General features: G+C 45.4%; 1 protein-coding gene across 1 annotated transcript in view; it reads left to right on the forward strand.

Annotated features, from left to right (window-relative positions):
• Window positions 1-24,782, forward strand: part of Myo1e (myosin IE) — a 207,364-nt gene that overhangs the window by 76,874 nt on the left and 105,708 nt on the right. The window contains exons 2-4 of the mRNA XM_036193544.1: window positions 4,483-4,626; window positions 14,914-15,003; window positions 19,511-19,605. Coding sequence (XP_036049437.1) covers window positions 4,483-4,626; window positions 14,914-15,003; window positions 19,511-19,605 — 329 coding nt within the window. The remainder of the gene's footprint in view (window positions 1-4,482; window positions 4,627-14,913; window positions 15,004-19,510; window positions 19,606-24,782) is intronic.

The raw sequence follows: 24,782 nt of genomic DNA on the forward strand, positions 1-24,782 counted from the left end.
CCAACACTGGGCCTGTGGTGTCTCTGGATATGTTTAACAGCCTCTGTTTTCTTGGTTTCTGAAGGGCATTGCCTGTGAAGGACTCCTCCTCTCCTGGATGAAGTGGGTAAACCAGAGTTTGCAGAGGCGTGAGGCAAGGGCCACCCCAGGGTGTGTGAGACACCAGAGAGGATAATGCTGCCTGTGTGTGCCTGCTGACTCACCCTTGCTCTCCTAGTCCCCACCCTGATACACACACACACAGAGAGAGAGAGAGAGAGAGAGAGAGAGAGAGAGACAGAGAGACAGAGAGACAGAGAGACAGAGAGACAGAGAGACAGACAGAGACAGACAGAAACAGACAGAGAGACAAGAGAGAGACAGAGAGAGAGACACAGAGAGAGAGAGAGAGAGACAGAGACAGAGAGAGACAGAGAGAGAGAGACAGAGAGAGAGAGAGAGAGAGAGAGAGCAAGGAAGGCTCCACCTTTTAAAGCCAGTCAGAATCATCAACTCCTAAGGCTCCTGCCCTGTGGCCCTTCCTTCCTCCTGGTGAGAGACCCTGTGTCTGGGTGTGTCCATCCTCCTAAACTAGGCTATTATGTGGGTATAGACATGCCCTACTTTTCAGAACCTTTGGATGAATTAACTGTTTTTTCCCAAATGGTCATTAGAAACTAACATGGGTCCAAGAAAGTCTCTGCTTGAGGCCTGTCTGATGGGAAAATCCTCATAACTGCTGATAATTTCAGGGCTACAAGCAAATCTTCTGTTTTGATATTACCGTTGTCGTTACCACCTCCATCCCTCTCCCTCTGCCTTCCTTACTCTGTACCCTTTTTATTTAAAAACCTACTGTTTTTAAGGAGAAGGGGACAAAAGGAGATTCTCAGAAGGCAATAGAGAGGAAGCTCTTAGAGGCTAGGAAGGGTGACACCATGGGGAAGTGTTGTCCCTGCGTCCCATCCAAGCGTGCCTGGCTGCCGCCGCCCAACCAGGAGTAGGCAGGATGAATAAAGGGGAACCGTGAACATATATGGTCTGGGTGACCTCCCCAGAACGCGGCACATCCTCACACTTCTGAGACACTAGTTGATGTCTTAGGGCAACTGTCAGCCACCTGCCTCTCCTTCGAGGGTCATAATTGGTAACTATGTCCCACCGTGGCCAGCAAGGCTTTTATCATTAAAGTCAGCTGCCTCCTATACAATACCTGATGCACCTTTAAACTAGCGGGAGGTTGGCTGAGAGCCCCGAGGTCCTCGCTTCCCTGAGCACGACATCATCTCTGTGTATTTCCCTGTGTGGGTCTGCCTGCTGGCTTCGGATCTCCTCCCCCAGTCTGGTAGGGGCAGCCTCCCCTCCCCCCAAGGTGCTTCTCCTCCCCTTCTCCCTTCTGTTCTCTCTACCTTGATCTCATCTGATTTTTTTTTAAAAACCATTTTAAATTAAATTTTCATTTTTATAAATTAAATATTTTTAGGTTAGCATACAAAGTAACAGGTTCCTTTGTGGTTTCTTCACACATCTGTGTCATTGTATTCTAATCTTTCTTGTGATAATTTCCTCTCCTGGAAACACTTTTTCTGTCTCGTTTTGTGTACCCAGTAGTTGTCTTTTCGTGGTGGGTTGGGACAGAAAGGAAAAAGAAGGTGAGAAGCGGAGAAGATTTTACAAGATAATTCACCATGTTGAGGGGGTGTGAATATGGAGTTCATACATGTAGCCACTGTTGCCTGGGAGGTAGGGGAAGAGAAAGGGGGGTAATTATTTTTATGTGCACAATCATGGGAATACACACACACACACACACACACACACACACACACACTTACACACACTCACACACACACATACAGATTCATGACCAATTAAATACAGAAAAGTTGTCTGACTGAAAACTCAGTGTTTCCGTCTTTGACCCTGAGAGGAAGTGGTTATTAGCAAAGACAGTGCCTTCTTCTAAAAAGATTTAAATATTTTATTTTATGTGTATGAATCTTCTGTCTGCATGTATGTATGTGCACAAAGTGTGTACCTATGCCTATGGAGACTGGAAGAGGGTGCCAGATCCCCTGGAACCGGAGTTACACATGATTGTGAGCTACCCTGTGGATGCTGGGAATTGAACCCAGGTCCTTTGCAAGAGCAGCAAGTGCTCCTAACTGTGGGGCCATCTCTCAGTCCTGATGATGTGTCTTTTTAATGAGGAATTCCCCCTCGATACAGTCTGGTATCCTGTTGTCATTTTAGTTTTGATAGACAGATGTAAATGCCCCCTGGGCCTCTGGGAAGGCAGTGGGAAGAAGCCATGTTTGGGCAGATCTGTAAAGAGCTGGCTTCCCTTGTTACCTCTGCCACTGACTCACCAGAGGTAGCGTGGCAGTGCCAGCCCCTCTCTGGTGAGATTGTTAGGAATGATGCACAGACTGGTCACTGCAAGTGAAGGAGCCCTCCAGGGACAGTCTCCATGACTTACAATGGCATGATATCCTGACCATTGTAAGTTGAAAACAATCTCATGCATTTAAATGCTTTGACTACAGCTTGGCTTAGCCACATAGTGTTGCTCTGCTGGACCATGGGGGAAGGAGAGATGAGGTGGATTGTTCTCCCTTCTGATGGCGGGCTGCTTAGAGGTGTGGCTCTTTGCATATTACTGACAGGTCTGGGAAAAGATCAAAGTTAGAAGAATCTTTTTTTTTTTTTTTTTTTCTGAATGTGTGTCACATTAGCGCCACTGTAAAGTAAAAACCAAACCAAACAAAAGCTGGGTACACTTGTGGCAACCTCTCGGCCATATTCTTGGTTCATGTTCTAGAGAGAAGTCTAGAAAGTAAGGAAAAGGAGACGTGAGGGGCCTGTAGCTTGGTTGGTAGAGTGTTTGCCTAGCATGCCGGAGACCCTGGGTTCCATCCCCAGCACTGCAAACACCAGGAATGGTGGTTCAAGCCTATAATCCCAGAACTCAGGAGGTAGAGGTGGGAGGGTCGGAAATTCAAGGTCGTCCTCAGCTACATAGTAAATTTGAGGTCAGGGTGACAACTCTTAATATCAATTTCTGGGACAGACACCCAGGAGACTCAGCAGGGAGCCCTATTGTCCTGGAGAATGATTGACACCAGGAGGAGGAGTCAGTCTCTGAGACACAGGCAGGACTGTGAGATGGGGAGGGTCCAGGGAAACTGGTGGCTGTCCACAGACACAGGTTACCTTGAGGGTCTGTGTGAGCGTGCACACTGTGGCTCCAGTCTCCCCCTCCCTTCTTCTTTGTAGACATTAAATCGCCACTTGTTGATGGCTTTCTGTTACCCTCAATTGTGTTTACATTTTTCAAAGGGAAAATAACTTTTTTTAGCCTTCTGTTTGCATGTGTATGTGGGGGGCTGGCCAGAGAGCCAGAGGAGGAGTACCCTGGGCTGTGTCTGCTTGGCCTTGGGCCGTACGATGGGAGCCCTGTGAGTCAAGCTGTGGGCAAAGCCTTTCCGCTTGCCACAGAGGAAGGAGGAAGGGTGTCAGCTGAGGTAATTTTGCAGAATTGATGCTATGTGTGGTTCTGGGAAAACCAAATGTATCATATGGACAGTTTCTCTCCTCTACACAGCATGGGTGGTAAACCTTTCTAGAACCTCTTTCCACAGCCTGAACCCCTGGTGTGTGGTATGCTTTTCCTGGTGGTGGCTTCCTCTTGGCTTGATTTTGATGATTGCTTTTCCTACTGAACCTCTTGGACTTAACTTTGCATCTGTGTCCTCCTCAGACAAAACAAAGCCAAGCCTCCACTTTTGTTTTCCCATGCTGGTTTTGATGTCTGAGCAGCTGCCCTTTCTACATACCTTGGTCCGTAAGTTTTTCGTTGACACTCTTTGTCCATAAGTTTCTGTTGACATTCCCCCAAGTCAGGAGCTGTCACAGTGTGGGCAGGGTTCAGTCTCTCTTGGTCCATCATGCTAGCATAGTACATGGCGTCTCTGTGAAGCCGCCCGAAGTGTTGGCAGCAGACGACAATACTCCAGAATCTTGTCTCTTGTCAGGTTTACACATGCACTCCAGTTTCTTCCCTTTTCTTTTTCTGTTTGTTTGTGGTATTTTCACTCGAGGAGTATACATGAGAACAAGCGCCTTTCTTCTTCTAATTTCCCTGGAAAATTCAAATGTTTTGAGATCTACTTCAAAGGTCACCACTTCAGCTTGCCACAGGGTAAAGAGTCCTATGCCCTACCCCTCATACATTTTGTGTATTTTTATTATTATTATTATTTATCAAATAAACAAAATGCACTGTATCCATAGTGCATTGGACCAGGTGACTTTTCCCCACTTCTCTATAGGTGGCAAGGCTGGAACTCAAAATCCTTGCTGTGCTTTATTTGGGAAAAAATATATATATATATTGGAGTGTGTGTGTGTGTGTGTGTGTGTGTGTGTGTGTGTGTGTGTGTGTATTAGAAAACTCCAGGAGAATATTAACTACCCTAACCCACTTTGTGCTTTTGTCTCCAGGGCAGCAAAGGTGCCTACCGGTACCACTGGCAGAGTCACAACGTCAAGCACAGTGGCGTGGACGACATGGTGCTACTCTCCAAGATCACAGAGAGCTCCATTGTAGAGAACCTGAAGAAGAGATACATGGACGACTACATCTTTGTATCCTTTTTCCTCTCCTTTACACACCCCTGGGATAGGACAGTCGCACAGTAATGTGGGTCTCTGTCCATGAGTCACACCTCCTGAAAGTCTGAGCTGGCTTTCAGTATTGGCTCTGAAAGTATTTTCACTTTCAAAATGAGGGGCTGTGCTTCCAAGGGCAAAGATGAGACTAAAGTGTTTTCCTGGAATTTCACAGGGTCAAAGTGCAGCTCTGTAGTAATGTCCCTTTGAGCTACAGCGGCTTGCGTTCTAAGTGTCTCAGACCTCTGCCTGTCCTGTCCTGGTCTGCAGGGTTCTGTGTCATCCTGATGACATAGTAGAGACTCTTCAGTCCAGACTGTGAAGGTTTAAAAAGATCACCTCATGAATAGAAAAGCCACCTCCCCAGTGTTTCTGAACCTTCCTATTTACTGAAGGAAACATGGGAAGGGATGATCAGCTATTAAAAATGCCTGGCATGTTTCCCTGTTAGCTTGCCAGATGCCATTTTATAACAGGGCTTTAAAAATGCAGAACACAAACCTGGTGGAAATGTGTGTTGACTTCATGGTGGCAGAGAACTGGGGTGGTGGAGGGTGTTCCCCCAGCAGTCAGGGGTGTTCTTTGGATCAACTGTTCATTAGTGAAATTGTTACCTGGGCTAGTCAAAGCCATGCAAAAGCCTGTACAGCTTAATGCTGATGCTGGGGTGACTCCTGATGGTACAGCGTCTAGGAAACATGGGTGCTTTATGATGTAATGTGCATCTTGGATTTTACCCAGAATGCCTGGGGAGGTTTTCTCACCAGGGCTTCTTTTTATTATTTACAATGCTTACTTGACTATTAGACTCACCAAAACCTAGACAGCGTACTTTCGCAGGCTGCCTTGGCAGCCCGCCCATCCCTGGGTTTTTTAAGTGTTTAACTCACTAGATACTCATGTGGTGATGCCCACTACTTCAAGACCCTTGAACCATTACAAACAGTACTGTGCCGTTTCCTATTTCTTCAAAAAAGGAATTTTCTCTAAATATTTGTGTAGTTAAATTCCTAAAGCCCTTCTTTTAAGGCTAAATATATATTTGGATTTATTGACCATTATAATAGTATTATTTAAGTTTTTAAGGGACAACAACAAGTTGTTTGCATGTTTTAAAAGGGTTTTGTGGGTCTCATTATTATCCCTTGCTGGCCTGGAATTTGCTATGTAGACCAGGCTTGCTTTGATTTCATAGAGATCTGCCTGCTCCTGCCTCTCAAGTGCTGGGATCAAAGGTATGCACCACCATGCCCAAGCAAGACTTTTTTTAAAATTATGTAACTGTGTGTGTGTGTGTGTGTGTGTGTTTGTGTGTGTGTGTGTGTGTGTGTGTGTGTGTGCGCGCGCATGCGCGCGCAGTGTCCAAGGAGATCATAAGAGGTTCAGGACACTGGTCCTCTGAAAGAGCAGTACAAACTCTTAACCACTGAGCCATCTCTCTAGCTCCTATAAATATTTTTGGGGTGAGATGTGATGTTTTGATGCATGTGGACATTATAGGATAATTAAATAATGCTAACTAATATGTCTGTCACTTCCTATCCTTGGATATGTGGTATAACCATTTAAAATCGCTGATCAGTTTTGACGTACATATTTGTTCTGCATAGTCCAGAGAACTATCTACACAATAGCTCTGCTTTTGGTTTGTTTGTTTGTTTTTGTTTTTCAGGGCAGTGCTTCTCTGTGTAACAGCCCTGGCTGTCCTGGAGCATGCTTTATAGACCAGGCTGGCCTCAAACTCACAGAGATCCACCTGCCTCTGCCTCCCAAGTGCTGGGATTAAAGGGGTGCGCCACTACCTCCTGGCTGGTTTTGGTTTTTCAATGAGTGAGTTTATTAAGCACGTAGCAAGCAAAAGTAGAAGAATGAATAGCACGTGGCAGATAGAGAGATATGGGGTACATAATAGCATACCATTAGACCAGACACCACAACACCCTGCAGAAACAACTGGACTAGCCTGACCGAGAGAGCAAAGGTAACACCATCAAACCGAGTTAACAGCATCCAGCCAAAACTGACTAGGGAAACCCCATTGAGGCAGTCTATTGGGGTTCCCGACTGAGAGAGACACATGTTAGCCAGAGAGCTCCTAACATGAACTTGTCTACCTCCCCAGTGCTAGGGTTACAGGCATGTGCAGCTATGCCTGACTTTTATGTGTGTCCTGGGGATTTGAACTCAGGTCCTCTTGTCTGTCATTAGCACCCACTGAGCCATCTCCCTACCCAGTAGAAATGTGGTTTTGATAAACTGAATAAGAGAAGACAAAAATAATGATGGCAGCAGTTGCCCAAAGTCAGTCCAACCTCAATCCAGAGACAGCCTTGCTCCTCGATGGGATGTTTACTAACAAGAGCCCAGAAGCGGGGGTTGGGGATTTAGCTCAGTGGTAGAGCACTTGCCTAGCAAGCACAAGGCCCTGGGTTCGATCCTCAGTTTCCAAAAAAAAAAAAAAAAAAGAGCCCAGAAGATTCTTGCAGACAACAGCGCATGACTTCTAGACAGAACAAATTGTGAAAGCCCTTTCAAGCAGTGTATGATCACTTGACGTGACTCGAGACATGCAGCCCAGCAAAGGGGAAGACACTAACCCACCTGAAATCCTGCCACCCAGGGCGAGTTCCGGGCACCCCTCATGCATATACACGGTACACACACATCACACACATGCGCTTTCTTGCTGTTTAACAAATTGCATCAGCCCTTCTCGTGTAGTTTTGAACCCTCCCCCCCCCCACACACACACTTCTTGGCATGGGATGTACTGTATTAAGTGTTCACTGAATATCCATTGACTCTCAAGACTTTAAAATCAGACAGCAGAATTTTTTAATGACTCAACAGGGCAGGGGGTGGGGGGTAGTGAGTGCCTTTGAGTCAATAACTGACTAATGGCATGTTCTCCCAAGGAAATGAGCTACTTGACCACTAATGACTTTATGATTTAGACATCTCTACCCACTCGGCATCGATGCGCTTTCTTTCGGCAGATGGGAGGGAGTCACTTTCAGCTCTGAGGAGGCCTGGCAATGCTGATGGCAATGTGTATGTCAGGCAGCTGCATCTGCCTTCCCATCCTTCCCTCTGGTTAGTGATCACAGTCTCCTTTACCGCTCAGTCTTCAGAGGTAACCCATAGCCTATCATCCCTGTACATGAAAGCTGACTTCTGTCTTGGTTTCTTCTGTGCTTGTTATGGCAAACGAGATGATAATACATAGAACCATGCCTTTACCTCTCCTGCCCCATAATACCAGCACTGTTCTGTATGGTAGGTCAGCACAAAGGGCAATCAGTGGCTAATGCATGCAGGCCAAGTGTAGTTGCTTTGTTCTCCATTAGGAAACAAAATCCACTTAGAACACGCTGACATTGTCTGGCCGATAAAGCCCTGCATTTTGAGTTTTTTGTCCCCTCCCCAAAAGGAAGGCTGAGTTTACCATTCATTCTTAGAGATGGCTGCCACACTGCTCACAATTACTTTCTAAAATGTGTGAGGGAAGAAAGTTCTGGAGTTTAGAAAGAAAAGAACTACAGGCGCACCCCACTGTCCATCCGTTCCAGCCGCTTGGCTGAGAAGAATTCCTGTGCGAAAGACTTCACACTTGTCTGTTCCAACGGCCTTTAAACTTTTTTCCTCAAAGGCCACACTCAAATGTGCTTGGCATTTTTAATCCTTCAATGAGGAGTTCAGGCTGTCCTGCCAGCCCAATGACTGCAGTGTGTTCTTAGTCATTCTGAGTGATGCTTGGCTCCCGGCAGCCAGTTCACACAGAGGGGACAGCATGCTGGGTGAGACATTGGTCTTGTGACTGGAACCAAAGGTTTGAGTTCTGGCTCAGACCTTCTCCAAATATAGGACTTTGGCCAGTGGCCTCTGCTTCCTTCACTTTCCAGTAATATATGCAGTGAAGTTGCCTTATCACTGTAGGCTGTCATCACGTTCAGTAGTACAATGCTTTTAGCTTTGCCTAATCTTCAGAACAAATATGGAGGACCAGGCATGTAGCTCAGCCAGGAGAGTGCGTTCCCAGTGCTTGATGAAGCACTGGGTTCAATCCTCACCATCACATAAACCAAGCACTGTACTCCTAAGAGATGGAGGCAGGAAGATCAGACCTTCAAGGTCATCCTCTGTCTGCTACATTGTAACTTTTAGGTCAGCTAGGGATACAGGAAAATCTGTCATAAAAATATACTAGATAGGCTGGGCCCTGGTGGCACACGCCTTTAATCCCAGCACTCGGGAGTCAGAGTCAGGCAGATCTCTGTGGGTTCGAGGCCAGCCTGGTCTACAGAGCGAGATCCAGGACAGGCACCAAAACTACACAGAGAAACCCTGTCTTGAAAAAACAGTAAAAACCAACTAGAGAGATGATGGCTCAGTAGTTAAGAGTGCTTGCTGCTCTTCCAGAGTACCCGAGTGCTCTTTCCAGCACCCTCATTAGGGGGCTCACTCACAACTGACTATATATAATTCTAGCTCCAGGGAATCTAATACTCTCTTCTGGGTACCCTATATACTCATATAAGCTCACATACACATAAGTCAAAACAAACCTTAAAAAAAAAAAAGAGCCGGGCAGCGGTGGCACACACCTTTGATCCCAGCACTTGGGAGGCAGAGGCAGGCGGATCTCTGTGAGTTCGAGGCCAGCCTGGACTACAGAGTGAGTTCCAGGAAAGGCGCAAAGCTACATAGAGAAACCCTGTCTCAAAAAACAAAAAAAGAAAAGAGAAAAGAAAGAAAGAAATGATTTTTGAAGTTTAAGAATAAGACAAGTAGACAGAAGTACACATTACCTCTACATCACAAAAAAGACTATCTTACACCACATATGTCAAAAGGATACAGTCTAAATCCAAAGACTTGTCCTTTATAGCAGATGAATTGAACTTTATTTGTTTAATTCATCATTGTTACTGGGGGAGGAACACAGAGGTTCAGAAGTGAGATGACAACCTTCAGGAGCTGATTCTGTCCGGGCACCTTGGGGTTTCCGGGGTGAAACTCAGGTCATTAGGTGTGGTGGCGAGTGTCCTGACCGGCTGAGTCATCTTGCCAGCCCTGAATTGAGCCTCATGAAAAATTCAATGTGTTGTTCCTTTTCATGTCCCTTGTCCCTTGTGCTGCAGGTGAGTGAGCATTCAGAGAAGCATGGAGCAACATCTGGGAACCAACCAGTGGAGGCTCTGTCTGGTTCCTCCCGCCTCTCCCTTTATGTCGGATGAGGTGCCCGTCCCGGCTTCTGTTTGCTATCAGAGCTGTGTATCTGCCTGCAGTTTGAAAATTAACTTTAAGCTACACCTTCGCTGGGGAAGATTATGTGTGTAGAGATAATGGCCCTGACTGTGTCCCCGGAGGCACGCCTGAATTATGTATTAGGTGTGGGAGGGAGTGCTGAGGGACTTTTCTGGAGCCCTACCCCTACCAGGGCCCAGAGCTCTCTGGGTATTAATTGGCTCAGGTCTCTAAAGATGCAGCCAGATAGTAAAGGTAAAATTGTTTAGCTATACAATGAAGTCAAACTGTAAGCGGGAGTAACTGACTTTGTGTCCTTGGGACACGTTATTTCCTGCCGGTTCTGCTGTAGGTACTCAGGACACATGGACCTTTTCAAACCAAACTTTGTTTCTCATCAGTCTTATCAGACGCTGACGCTCTGGAGGACTCTGCTGGGCCATTTAGGGGAGAGGCTATAGAGTCCCCTCCTTCTCACCTGAGTCACTAGTACAGTCGAAGAGAGGTTGTTCATAAAGCACGCTAAAACAGCCATGGCTCCATTTTCAGCCCACACTCACCTGAGTTCTATTTATTAGGTAGCTGAGGGCTTATGGGGGTGGGGAGAGGGTAAAGGGGGAGAGAGCCTTTGGCTCCCATCCCCTTGCTCTCCTGTGGCAGGGACCATTTGTCCAGGAGGAAGTGACGCTCACAGTATTTCCTTTACTGTGAAGGGAAGGGGCACTGTTCTCTGTGGCAGGATCATGTCTTACCTGCTTTGTCTGCTCAGAGTAGGCATCTTACAGCCTTCAAGTTGGTCCTACGCTAAGAATGGTTACAGCCACTGAGCAAGAGAATACAGATAAGAGACAAAACCTAGCCCTTCAGTTTTGATTATTAGATCCCTACCCAAGTCTTACAAATAAAAAAAAAATCCTACTAAGATAGATTCTATTTTACTTATATTTTAATGTATGTGTGCAGGTGTTTTGCCTGCATGTATGTGGCCCACTTGTTTGCCTGATGCCTGAGGAGGGCTTGAGTCCCAGAGAATTGAAGTTATAGACAGTTATGAGCCACAGTGTGGGTGCTTGGAATTGAACCCCGGTACTCGGGAAAAGCAGCCAGGGCTTTTAACTGCTGGGCCATTTCTCCAGGCCCTCCTGAGGTGGATTTTGGAGTAGACAAAGCCTCCTAGTTCTAAGTGAGGAGAGACTGCAGAGCATTCCAATCCTCCCACATGAATCCTTGCACTGCTAATTTACTGAACATAGCCGTGGTTCCTTTTTTCTTTATTTTTTTTTTTTTCAAGACAGCGTTTCTCTGTGTAGCTCTAGCTGTCTTGGAGCTCACTCTGTAGACCAGGCTGGCCTCAAACTCACAGAGATCCGCCTGCCTCTGCCTCCCGAGCGCTGGGATCAAAGGCATGCGCCACCACCGCCCGGCTTGCACTGCTAATTTAGACTTAAGGGTAATACATAAACAAAACAGGCAGAGCCCACTTAAATTCCCATCTCAGCTAAAAAAGTGACCTTTTAGCACAAGTGTGCTCCAATATTGCTCTAGGCATACTTATAACTTAGACGTCTTCACTGTTTACTCGACACCCAAATTTGATGAGGTAGACTGTATTTTTATTCACTAAATCTGAGAACTCAACAAGCAATAGCAATGAAGGTACTTGCTAGTTACACAAAGAATGTCACCCACTGAACCCCCACTCATCCAACAGAGTCTCTGGCTGAGGCTGACCTTTACCTCCCTATGTAGCTGAGGATAACCTTGAACTTCTTCTACCTCCTGAGTGCTGAAGTCTCAGGCATGTACCCTGATGGTTTATGTGGGTGCTGGGGACAGAACCTGGCCTTTAATGCTGCCAGGCAAGTACTCCCCCAGCCAAGCTGTATTCCTAACCTTGTTTCCTTTTCATCAAGAGTGTGGACTCTGGAGCCAGCCCGTCCGGATTGGGAAGTAAATCTGCCACCTCCTGGCCTGTGTCTTTTCTTATAGCAATACAGGTTCACAAGAGCAGTGGGGCTCAGGGTTGGTGGGTCACTCAGAGGTGAAAGCTTGCCTAACTGGCATCATGGGATTGTTGTTTATGTACCCCATAATGTGTCTGTGTCATTCAGTTTTGTCACCAAGTATGAAGTCTTGGCAACAGTGTCATGGGCATTCTTTCATCTCTTAAACAATTAACAAATAATTAAAAAAAAAAAAACACCTTTCTCTACTATTAATTCTTCATTTTTCAACTTGGAAGGTCTTTCTAATCAGTATCAAGTGATGTAAAAAAGTGAGTCATTTTGTGTGTCTATGTGTGTTTACGTTTTATGACATATCCACACCCATTTATATTTTCTATACATAATTCCACATATCATCTAGGGCCAAAGTTGTCACCTGCATTATGATCTCAGAGATATCAATGTGTCATGACACATACATCTAAGAATGTGAGTTGAGGGAATGGCATCCAGGTGCTGATTGCTGTCCATTGATTATTTCATTTTTTCCATGGCGAAGTTCTTAAGTAGGTCTTGGTTTATCCCCATCATCCATTAACCACAGCTTAGAGATATGTTCTGTACAGTCTGGAAAATGATCTACAATAGCTGTGTTTTCAGTTTTGAGTGAGTGAACTTATTAAGTATGTAGCAAGTAAAGTAGTGAGGGGGTGGATGGATGGATGGATGGATGGATGGATGGATGGATGGATAAATGGATAGATAGATGTCAGCAAATCAGGAACTCAGAACATCAGTAGAAATCCACTGGGGAAGCCTCATTAAAGCAGTCAGCTGGCATTCTTGATCGAGAGACTCCCAGGCAGAGTGAAGTGTCCCCTAGGTGACGCCTCCAAGTAAAGGAAAAAATAGCAGCAGACAGAGATGGCATCATCAAATCAGGAGCATACAACATCCATCAGAAACTGATTGGGGAAGTTGAGGTAACTTGCTATAGTTCCCAGTTGAGCTTCCTCTCCATGGCTGAACTGTCTGTTCTCTTCCCCGTGGTGGATACTTTTGTATCAATAGTGATCTCTACTGGAAATAGCTTATCAGCTAGCTACACTCAATGGCATAATGAGTTTACTCTTGGGCTGTCACACATGTATGGGTACCAACCCACTCTTGGATGAGGGGGTCTTTGAGGACACTGGACATGAACATGCTTGTGGCTAAAGTCAGAGTAGGGGACCCAGAGCTAGCTTCTGAGTTCAACATGACAACTTACCAGTATAATGCCCCAGGGGAGAGTAGAACAGAGCTTGGGGAGCCAACCTGTAGTTTCAATGATTTATTTGTTAAAATGAAGATATTTCTAATTCAACGATTCGTTGAACAATTTTGAGTGGGGCACAGCTGTGCACACCAGTAGTTGGGAGGCTGAAGCAGGGAAATCACATGAACCCAAAAGATAGAGACCAGGCTAAGAGACAGCAAGAGACACTGCCTCAGAAACAAGAAAAACAACAAAAATCCAATGGGGCGGGGAGAGGCTGAGTTTTTTTTCCACGACTTTCTTCCCTCAGTGGGGACAAGATGTTTAATTTGTTTTCTTTATTCACTTCTGGATCCCAGCACCTTAAAGTGCCTGGAGTGTTGTAAGCAACCAACACCAAGTAGTTGATTGTTGAATGAGTAAAGAGATGGGGGGGGGCAATATCTAACAGCATCCCCTTACATGAATGCATTAAAATATATAAAACTGGGCTGGGAAGATGGCCGAGTGGACAAGAGTGCTTGTTATGCAAGCTGGAGGACCTGAGTTCAATTTCCCTAGCATCTGTGAGAAAGCCGATATGGCTCTGCATACCTGTAACACCCATCAGCCCTGAGTCTGGCAGAGACAGAAGGACCACTGGGGCTCCCTGGTAGCCAGCCTAGATCCAGGTTCAGTGAGAGACCCTAACTCAAGGGAATAGGTAGAGAGTGATAGAGAAAGACACCCAACCTCCTTCTCTGGCTTCCTCACATGCACAGGTCACAGGTACAGACACCATCACACAAACATGAACATGTACACATATATACCACACATCTTCCAGATGCGCGTGCGCACACGCACACACACTTTTTTTTTCTTAATTAAAAACCACTTCAAACACACATATACAAAGTAAGACTTTAAGGAGAGGGGGCTGAAGAGATGGCTCAGTTGGTAAAAGTGTTTGCAAAGTCTGAAGACCTGAGTTTGATTCCCGGAACCTACATAAAAAGCTGGATGCAGCTATGAAACACCAGCACCACAGGAACCACAAAAGAGAACCGGCCTCGACAAGGTGGGAGGGGAAGGCCAACTCCAGGAAGTTCCTCCGGCCCCCACACAAATGCAGTAGACCCATCCCAGCCTGCATAAAATCATTTAAAAATGTTTTCAGTTATTAAAACAAACAAACTTTATATCCAATGCATACTTCCTCTCAGAGAAGCCTTCCTTTCTCCTCTAAACCTTACCTATGTGGGGTTGTTATTTTCTTAGCATGTAAAGGGGTGAACATACGTGAGATGCTGAGAGCTTTGAGACTGAGAATCCTTGGTAATGTTGACACCTCTCTTTCCCCCTTAGCTTCATGGTTGCCCTGTTTGTTAAACGGGGAAACAAATGTGTGGGTCCCCCACCTCAGAGGACATTCCAAGGGAAACAATACATCTCATGCAGGAGAGGGATGCTAACTGACACAGTTCTATTCCGTGTGTGTGTGTGTGTGTGTGTGTGTGTGTGTGTGTGTGTGTGTGTGTGTTGGTTCCTAGCTCTATGTCTACTAGTCTGAAAAGAATGTGCTTTATTTTATGTAGAATAAATGATTCTTTTTGCAGCAACCTTGATAATGAACCTCATTACTGTTCCTAGGGAGAAATAAGACCTGAGCTAATTGAATAACTGCTTTTACCTTTATGGTATTCATAAACTGTCCACACTGGCTTTCCTTCCATCCACCAGCTTATTACATGCTCTGGAACATCTCTTTACTGACTGAAAAACTTGTTTCTATGGAGGTGAACAATGGCCCTTAACTAGGTTGAAATTCAGACATACATCGGGTCTGTATTAATCTCCGTCAACCCTTTCAAGCAGATGCCATATTTTGGAGAAAAGGAGATTGAAATGTACCAAGGAGCGGTAAGTTATATAATCAATAAGTTGCTGTAGTGTTAGGGATTTTGTCATTTATGCATAGTTTTTCTTGAAGTTAGCAATACATTTGCATTTTCTGATGAATCATTTATTGGGGAGGTCGAGTAAGTGACATTGTTTGATTTTTTATTTTAATTGGATGCTGATCTTCAGCATGTAGTTCAAGGGAGTATACGCTAATCAGTGGGTTAATTTACATATAGGATTAGTTAAGTGGGCTGCAATACCCAGAGTATGGGATGGTCTTCTGACTTCTACATGTGCTTCAAAGTTATAAGTGATTAAAAAAAGCATGATGGGAGCCAGGGAGATGTGTCACAAGCATGAGGTCCTGAATTCACACCCCAGAACCCAGGTGACCATGCAGTTTGTAGTAGTGTGCATTTGTAATCCCAGTGCTGAGGAGGGGTGCAGACAGGAGGGTCCCTGGGGCTCACTGTCCAGTCTGGCCTAACGATGAGCTCCAGGCCAATGAGAGACCCTGTCCCAAAGGAGCTAGACACCATTCCCGAGAGTAACAAACAAAGTTGTCCTCTGTCCTCCACATGAAAGCAAGCACGAACACACACACTGCTCTCTCTCTCTCTCTCTCTCTCTCTCTCTCTCTCTCTCTCTCTCTCTCTCACACACACACACACACACACACACACACACACACACACTTAAAAACAGCTGCTGGACAGTGATGGCGCATGCCTTTAATCCCAGCACTCAGGAGACAGAGCCAGGCGGATCTCTGTGAGTTCAAGGCCAGCCTGGTCTACAGAGATCTGTGATAGCCAGGGCTACACAGTGAAATCCTGTCTTGAAAAACCAACAAACAGATAAACAAACAAACAAACAAATAAAACCAGTCATAGGTAAAAATGAATGAGATGCTGGGAACTTTGAGAATTAAAATCCTTGGTAAGCTTTGGCCATAGTTTGAAAATGAATCTTTCATTTCCTTCATTTACTAATGCGACTGCTCTCTGTTCAAACCCACACCACAGTCATTTCATCTGTGGGTTAGAAGTAAAACCAGCATTCCTTCCCAACGTGTGTTATTCTGCAGCTCATCACACCCTAGCCTAGACCTCGGCATCTTCTTCCTTCCTTCCCTTCTTCACAGCAGACGCACAAAAGCCCTTATTAATCCTGGCCCCTGGAAGCCAACAAAAGAACACATAAATCCAGCTGAAGTGGAAGGCAATTACCCAGAGCAAGTGTGCACCCCATTGTTGCCGATGAATGCTTCTCGTAGCCGGAGCCCAAGGAGGCTGCCACGGGAGAGACCTTTGATAATGCTGCCTTTATCGGGGGGCCAGCACAAGGACAACACTGTCAACAGAGTTCTAGGCCCTGCCCTGGTACCCCAGTCCACCATCCTGGGGCAGCTGGCCTGAATCCCCCCCTCAAGTAACAGCAAGGCTCCAATATGAAGAGCTGAGATACACATGCGCGCGCGCGCGCACACACACACACACACACACACACACACACACACACACACAATGTACACATACACTTACAAGCACACACAAACACAGACTTGTGTTTCTTTCTAGTTCTCTGAAGAGTCACTGTGTGCCAGCCCCTTTTTATGTTAACTTTTCAAGGGTTCTCGGTATAGAAATGTCATAAAAGAAAAAAAAAATATTTTCAATGCTCATGGTAACTGTTAATACAATTGGTTTTACTGAGTATTAGGTACTGAATGTGCTTGCAACAATACTAAAACAATCTGTGTGACTGCTGTATCACGTTATCTACTCTATTTCACAGAGGAGAAACCTCTTGCTGCCCAGGGGAGCGGTACCACAATCTACTGAGCTAGGAGTTAAACTAGAGTCTTCATGGCTTTGGGAGTCTCTATTGAGAGAGAGGAGCATCAGAGGAGATGGCTACTCAATACTGCATGGGCACCTAGCTCAGAGGCTTGGTGAAACTGTAGATGGGAAGGAAACCTGAACGTATAGGACTCCAGAGATGAGGCTCTAGCTCAGTGGGCAGAATGATTCCTATTCTGCACAAATCCTGGATTCCACCCCCAACACTGAATAAACCAGGCCTGGCACAATGTAGTTCAAAGTCATCCTCAGCTACATAGGGAGATGGAGGCAAGCCTGAAATTCATGAACTCCAGTCTGGGGGTGGGAGGAGTGTAAGTGACCCCCAAGGGCACAGCTTTCATTAAGCAGTTTTAGACCCTTAGTGGGAAAGGTTTGTGTCCTAGTTAGGGTTACTATCCATATAATGAACACTGTGACCAAAGGCAAGCTGGGGAGGAAAGGGTTTATCTTGCTTACACTTCTGCATTATAGTCCTTCAGTGAAGGAGAGGAACTCAAACAGGCTTGGAATCTGGAGGCCGCAGCTATTGCAGAGGCCATGGAGGAGTGCTTTCTGCCTTGCTCCCCCTGACTTGCTCAGCTGCTTTTTTATAAAACCCAGGAACCACCAGCCCAGGGATGTGCCCACCCACAGTGAACTGCGCCCTCCCACTTCAGTTACTAAGAAAGAAGATGCCCTACAGGCTTGCCCACAGCCCAGTCTATGGAGGCATGTTCTCGGTTGGGGCTCTGATGACTCTAGCCTGTGTCCGGTTGATGTAGAACTAGGCAGCACAGTTGGTCTTCTCGTGTCCTCCACCACTCAGCATTCTGTCCACTTCCCCTCCTTCTGGTCTCCACCCTCTTTTCTTCCTTACAATGTTCTGCTTCCCTGTTTTCAAAGAGGCATCTCACATAGCTCTGATTCAGTGATCTGTGTAGAAGCCCATCTGAGATCATGTCCTGAGGTCCCAGCACGCCTCCCCATCACCATGAAGGCAGGTTTTAACATATACCTTGACCCCTGTCAGGAGTTCTGCATTCCCAGAATAGCCACCCACTCTTCCTAGGTGGCTCCCTAAGGGTGGGGGAACCCTGGGTAGAGGACACATGAGTACTTTGCATATACAGTGTCCCGCCCCACCAACCCCCATTTCCTTTCACCACTGAGGTCTAGTCTTTAAAGCTTGGCAATAAGTGGAGCTCCTCAGCCAGCCCCTTTTCCTTTAGTCCATCACTAGGTAAGAAAGTTTAAGAATGCTTTAAACAAATTATTCCTTATGTTTTTGTATGGCTTTATTTTTGAAAATTACTGTCGTGCTCATCTTCTCCCATACATTGTGAGACCCTCAGAGACAGGACAATGTGTCACCTTGGACTCAGTTCGATGTCTTATTTTCATCACGCCAGCACCACATGAAGCATTTTTGTTTTAAAATCTTTTCTTTCATTTATCTGTAATGTGTGCACCATGGTGTGCATGTGGCCGTTAGAGAACAACTTGCAGGAGTCTGTCCTCACCTTCCTCCATGTGGGTCCCAAAGAGAGAACTTAACAGGCTTAGCGGCAAAGGCCTTCATTGGCTGAGCCATTTCCCCGGCCCTGATTTTTGTTTTTTGAGATTGAGTCTCAAGTAGCCCAGGTTGACCTTGAACTCACTAAGTAGCCAATGACTATGAACTCCTGATCCTTCTGCTTCGCCTCCTAAATTCTGGAATTACAGGCATATGCCACTGTGGCAACTCTTTTTGTTAGTTCTTGAGGGGCTGCTGAAAGTGAGTGTCTGAACAATTGGAGCCTGCTGACAGAGTGACTGTTAGGCATGGGGCATGATTTAATTGTTGGACTTCTTTTTTTCCAATTTAATTTTATGTGTATGGGCATCTGCCTGCATGTATGTCTGGGCACATGCATGCAGTGCCTGAAGAGGCCAGCAGAGGGCATCAGATGCCCTGGACCTGGAGTTACAGATGGTTGTGAGCCACCATGTGGGTGCTGGGAATCGAACCTGGGTCTTCTGGAAGACTGAGCCATGTCTCCAGTCTCTAGTTTTAAACCTGTACATTACTAAAGACCCTTTCACACACCCAGGAGACTGTCTCCTTGTAGTGTCACCTGCAGCCCTCCCCTTTAGGAGAGAAACAAACTAACCAAACCAGTTCATCCCTATGAGGAACCACACCCCCTGTCATCTTCTTGTGGAAAACTTCTGGGTTCCCTCCTCATCCATAGGTGTACCTCATAGTCCCCAGTGAGATCCGAGGATAGCAACTTGCCTCTTAAAGAAGAAAAATACTGCCAGCATTCAGAATTCTGGTCAAAGCGAGACCCAGGATCTTGGCAGAGCCTTTTCTGATAGTTGCCAAGTGTCTCCAGTATTTGGAGACATGAATTTGGAGCACTATGGCTTTGTAGAGGCATGCCTGGGTGGAAGGGTGGTGTACCTGGGTCATGTCTAAGGGCTGAATCATAGGCATGCCTATGGAGGAGTCCTTCCAAACTCCACCTTCGCTTCCCCAGGGTGTAACAGGCCATAACCTAGGACATTTTTATGAATCATTGAATCATGAAAACTTTGCCTGTAAACGCTAAACACTGGAGTTGTGTGCCATGGTGTCATTGATTGTCCACACACAGAGACTTACTGTGGTTTGGTTTGGGTTTCTGTTTTTGCTTTCCTAGGCGCAGTATGAGAACCCGCCTCATATCTATGCCCTTGCTGACAGTATGTACAGAAACATGATCATCGACAGAGAGAACCAGTGTGTCATCATCAGGTAGGAGAAAGACCCAGGTCAGCAAGCCTCTAGCCCTGAGCTGTCAGAGCAACCCTGATGTTCAAGGCCATTCAGCATGTCTAAGGTGCCTCTTGGTTTGCTTTGTAATTGTCCCTTGTCCAATGCCAGATCATAAACACTTTCAGGGGAGGAGCTCACGAAGCCCCACCACTCAGTTAATGAGAGAGGGGAGGCATTTTCTTCAATAGTGTAGCCACTGGGAAGTTGCCCGTGTTCCTGCCCATCTCCAACAGTAATGGAACTTGCCCAATCACTGAAAAGAAATGAATGAATGAGTGAATGAATGAATGAATGAATACCATGAAAGTACAAGGGGAACAGATTGGGGACAGAAGTGACATCATCAGGAGAGAGCGTGTGTGCTGGCTGATTTGTACCAATTCCACAAACTAGAGTCACCTAGGAAGAGGGAATCTCAATGAAGAAATTGCCTCCAGTAGACTGGTCTGCAGGCAGGTCTGGGAGCATCTTCTTAGTTGGTGATTGATGGGGAGGGCCCAGCACACTGGCAGCACTACCACCCCAGGCAGGTGGTCCTACACTATCTTAGAAAGCAGGCTGAGCAAGCCGCAGAAGTAAGCCACTAAGCAGTATCCCTCCTCCATGGCATCTGCTTCAGTCCCTGCCTCCAGGTTCCTGTTGTTGTTTGTTTTTGCTCTTTTGGGGAGCCTGCCACCCAGCTCCCAAATAAATCACACACAGAGGCTTATTCTTAATTATGAATGCCAGGCCTTAGCTTGACTTGTTTCTTGCCAGCTTTTCTTAACTTTAAATTATCCCGTCTACCTTTTGCCTCTGGGCTTTTTCCTTTTCTTGCTTCTGTAATCTTACTCTCAGTCTCACTCTGTGGCTGGCTGGGTGGCTGCGTGGCTGCGTGGCTGCGTGGCTGCGTGGCTGCGTGGCTGGGTGGCTACGTGGCTGGCCCCTGGAGTCCTCTCCTTGTTCTCTTGCTCCTTCTTCTTTTCCTCCCAGATTTTTCCTTCTATTTATTCTCTCTGCCTGCCAGCCCACCTATCCTTTCTCTTGCCTCACTGTTGGCCATTCAGCTCTTTATTAGGCCATCAGGTGTTTTAGATAAAGTGACACAGCTTTACAGAGTTAAACAAATGCAACATAAAAGAATACAACACACCTTTGCATGATTAAACAAATGTTCCACAGCATAAACAAATGTAACACATCTTAAAATATTCTACAACAGGTTCCTGCCCCAACTGTATTGTTGGTTTTTTACTCTTTTTTGGGGGGGCACCTCCCACCTCCCCAATAAATCACACACAGAGGCTTATTATTACTTATAAATGTCCAACCTTAGCTTGGCTTAGTTTCTAGCCATCTTTCCTTAATTTAAATTATCCCAACTACCTTTTTCCTCTGGGCTTTTCCCGTTCTCTTACTTCTGTAAAGCTTACTCTTACTTCCTGGTTTGCTGTGTAGCTGGGTGGCTGGCCCCTGGAGTCCTCCTCCTTCTCTGGCTGCTAGATCTTAGATCCTCTCCCAGATTTTTCCCTTTGTATATTCTCTCTGCCTGCCAGCCCCACCTATCCTGCTTTGCTATTGGCGAGTTCTTTGTTAGACCACCAGGTGTTTTTACACAGGCACAGTAACACAGCTTTACAGAGTTAAACAAATGCAACATAAACAAAATAACACACCTTAAAATATTCTACTACATAACTGTCAAGTGTTTTGGTTAGTGTTTTATCACAGTAACAGAGAGCCAATGAGGACAGAGACAAGAGAGAGCAATGAGGGTGAATATGATCACAATATGTTATACACTTGTTTGAAAATGTCATAATGAAACCCATTAGGATATGTAATTAACAAATGGTAATACAAACATTTTAAAAGTTTTCTGTTTGCTGGGTGGTGGTGGCACAGGCCTTTAATCCCAGCACTTGAGAGGCAGAGGCAGGTGGTTCTCTGTGATTTCAAGGCCAGCCTGGGCTACAGATTGAGTTCCAGGACAGCTACCCAGAGAAACCCTGTCTCAAAACACCAAAATAAATAAATAAAAAAAATAAAATAAAAAATTGCTGGGGTTGGAACCCACATGCATGCCAGGCAAGCACTCCAGCTGAGCTGTACCCCAGCCCCTGAAACCTTTTTGATGATGTTCACAAACACACACAAAATTAGACATAATGTAGTATGCCCCTGTGTATCCCTCTTTCATTCTGTTTGGTTATCAATATGTGGCCAGTCCATATTTACCTTTCCCTCTTCGCCCCTTGGTTATCTAAAACAAATTCTAGAGGGCAAAGCTTTTCATTTGTCAGTAATTAGTATATATTTAAAAGAAAATTCTGTGTATCCCCCCCCCCCCCCCCCCGTGTGTGTGTGTGTGTGTGTGTGTGTGTGTGTGTGTGTGTGTGTGTGTGTGTGTTGGCACATGTGGAGGTCAGAGGACAGCTTGTGGGTGTCAGTTCTCTCCGTCCACCGTGTGGGTCCTGGTGCTGGAATTCAGGTCATCCAGCTTGGCAGCAGCCATCTTGACCCATTGAGGCATCTCTTCTTTTTTTTTTTCCCCAGTGAGGGTTCTGGAGATGGAATTCAGGCCCTTGTTGTATGTACTTTACTATCTGAGCCCTTTACCCAGCTCAAGATAAGTTTTGTTTTGTTTTTCGTTTTTCGAGACAGGGTTTCTCTGTGTAGCTCTGGAGCCTTTCCTGGAACTCACTCTGTAGCCCAGGCTGGCCTCAAACTCACAAAGATCTGCCTGCCTCTGCCTCCCAAGTACTGGGATTAAAGGCATGCGCCATCACTGTCTGGCTTTCTAAAAAAGTCTTATCACACCTAAAAAAATAAACCCTTTCTGGTTTGGGAGCAAGTGCTTAACATGTCCAAAACTCTAGGTCTGGTCCCCAATACTGCTGCACAAATTCTGCTCCACACTCCAGTGCCAGGACTGAGTTACACACCCCTTTCAGCAGCTGGCTTGTTTGCTTTTAGAAGCCAGACAAAGCCCACACATCATTGCCTGATTGCTGTGACTCTCAAGTCTCCTAGTCACAGAGCAATTCCTTCATTCTGTTTTTCTTGGCATTCATTTGTTAAAGACAAAAGCTCTAAGCCCTTCTGTGCTCTGGCTGACTGTGTCCTGTGATGATGCCTCCCACCATGCTCTCTATTTCCTGTCGTCATAGTTACTCGTCTCCTGGCTCTGACAAAATACCTGACAATAGCAATTTAGGGGTTGTAATTTGGAGGTCGTTGTCACTGTAAGCATAATAGTCAGGTGTCTATTTTTATTCGGGTCTACTTTGGCTCACAGTTTTAGGCCGTCATGGACTCAAGAACTCGGGGTGGCTGGTCACAGGGCATCTGCAGTAGGAAAAGAGGGGTAATCAGCATGGTTTCTCCTTTTTATTCAGTCCAAGACCCCAGCCCATGATGCGCCCACCTTCAGGGTGGGTCTTCCTGCCTCAGGCAGCCCAATCTAGAAACTTCTTCTCAGGCCCAGCCAGAGTTTGGTTCTCAGGGATTCTAGGTCCCATCAAGCAGACAGTTGATGTGAATCACCACGTGGGTAAATGGATAGTATGTTTCGAAGCATGGCCAGATGCGGAGTCCATTTTTTTGCAAAAACATCTGTTACGCCCTGAACTTCATTCCTGTTGATCTCTCTCTGTGCGATGGTCAGCCTGCCAAGGAGACCCCTCCGTCCCCAATTCTCGTTTTCACGACCACTGCTTAATTAAATTTATCTTCTCATTCTGTGATTTCTTTTACATGGGATAGTTGGACATTTCTTTTTATTTCATCTCAAAACATAATCTTTATGGGAAAACTAGATAAAATGCCTACTCACTGTCGTTTCTCCTCACTTTTCAAAGTAATGAGTTGTTGCCCCTGGCAACCTCTGAAGGTAGCGTGTGTTTTCAGTATCACTTCTAACTAGTGGTTTTAAAATAGCCCCCCTGTTTACACGGCAGTTATTCCTCCGGTGTGCAGATTGTCTTCCCTCTCCCTCGTCTTGGTCTCCGTGTCCTCTGACACATCTCGAGTCCTCTTGGATCATTTCCTTGTTGTGGATGGTCCAAGTTCGTCTTGTTCGCACCCTCCTGAGACCTGGAACTGGCCCTTTCTCCAAGGGGTCCTTGTTTCACGGGATGGGACATGCTATTTAGACACCACTGTTCTCGGCACCAGCTGTCAGGGTTTTTATTCTTTGCAGTGGACAAAGCTGAGGAATTTGGATTTTTGATGAAAACAATGGGGCATGAGTTCATTCTGCTATTCCTAGCTTATTTTGAAGGTTATAGAGAGTTGTTTGTTTTCCTTTATTATTACTATTATTACTATTTTGTGTGTATGAGTATTTTGTCTGAATGTATGTTTGTGCTCCGTGTGTGCAGACTATAGAGTTTTAAAATATCTTTGATTTTTATATTCATAACTTGACTCTCTTTTACTAAAACATCTTGATCTCTGATGACATAGACATAACTACTTACTTTATATTGTCTGCATTATATATGTGTATGTATGAATATATAAACATACATACACATATGTATTTAAAATAAATAATACCAATATTATTGTATCACCAACAATAATACTGCAAATTAGTAGCAATACTGAATTCATTTTAAAATTTCTTTTTGTTCTTTTGATCTGTATATCCAATATTTGCATCCAAAATTTTAGGTAAATATAAATTTATATATGTAATAAATATAAATTATATAAATGTAAATAGAGGCTTATTTGTTTTATTTTATGTATGTGAATATTTTGCCTGAATGTATGTCTGTGTACTATTTGTCTGTCCGGTGCCCATGAAAGCCAGAAGAGAGAATTGGATCCCCTGGGACTGGAGTTACAGATGGTTGTGAGAGACCACATGGGTCCTGGGAATAGAAGCTGGGTCCTCTGCAAGGGCAGCCAGCACTCTGAACTGCTGAGCCATCTCTAGCCCCCAAATAACTAAGTTTTAAAAGTCAGCTAATTCAGTATTTTTCTATACTCTTTGTGTGTCAAGGTGGTCTCCCAATGGGGTTATTTGCATTCTTATTTTTGTGGTTTAAAATTGTAAATATTACACCTATCATGGACTTTTTTTTGGGGGGGAAGGGGCTTGCTGAGTAGCCTATGCTGGCTTCAGCCTCCCAGTCCCCTGCCTCTGCTCCTGAGTGCTGGGATTACAG

The sequence above is a fragment of the Onychomys torridus genome, chromosome 7, assembly GCF_903995425.1.
Source record: "Onychomys torridus chromosome 7, mOncTor1.1, whole genome shotgun sequence".
NCBI lineage: Eukaryota > Metazoa > Chordata > Mammalia > Rodentia > Cricetidae > Onychomys > Onychomys torridus.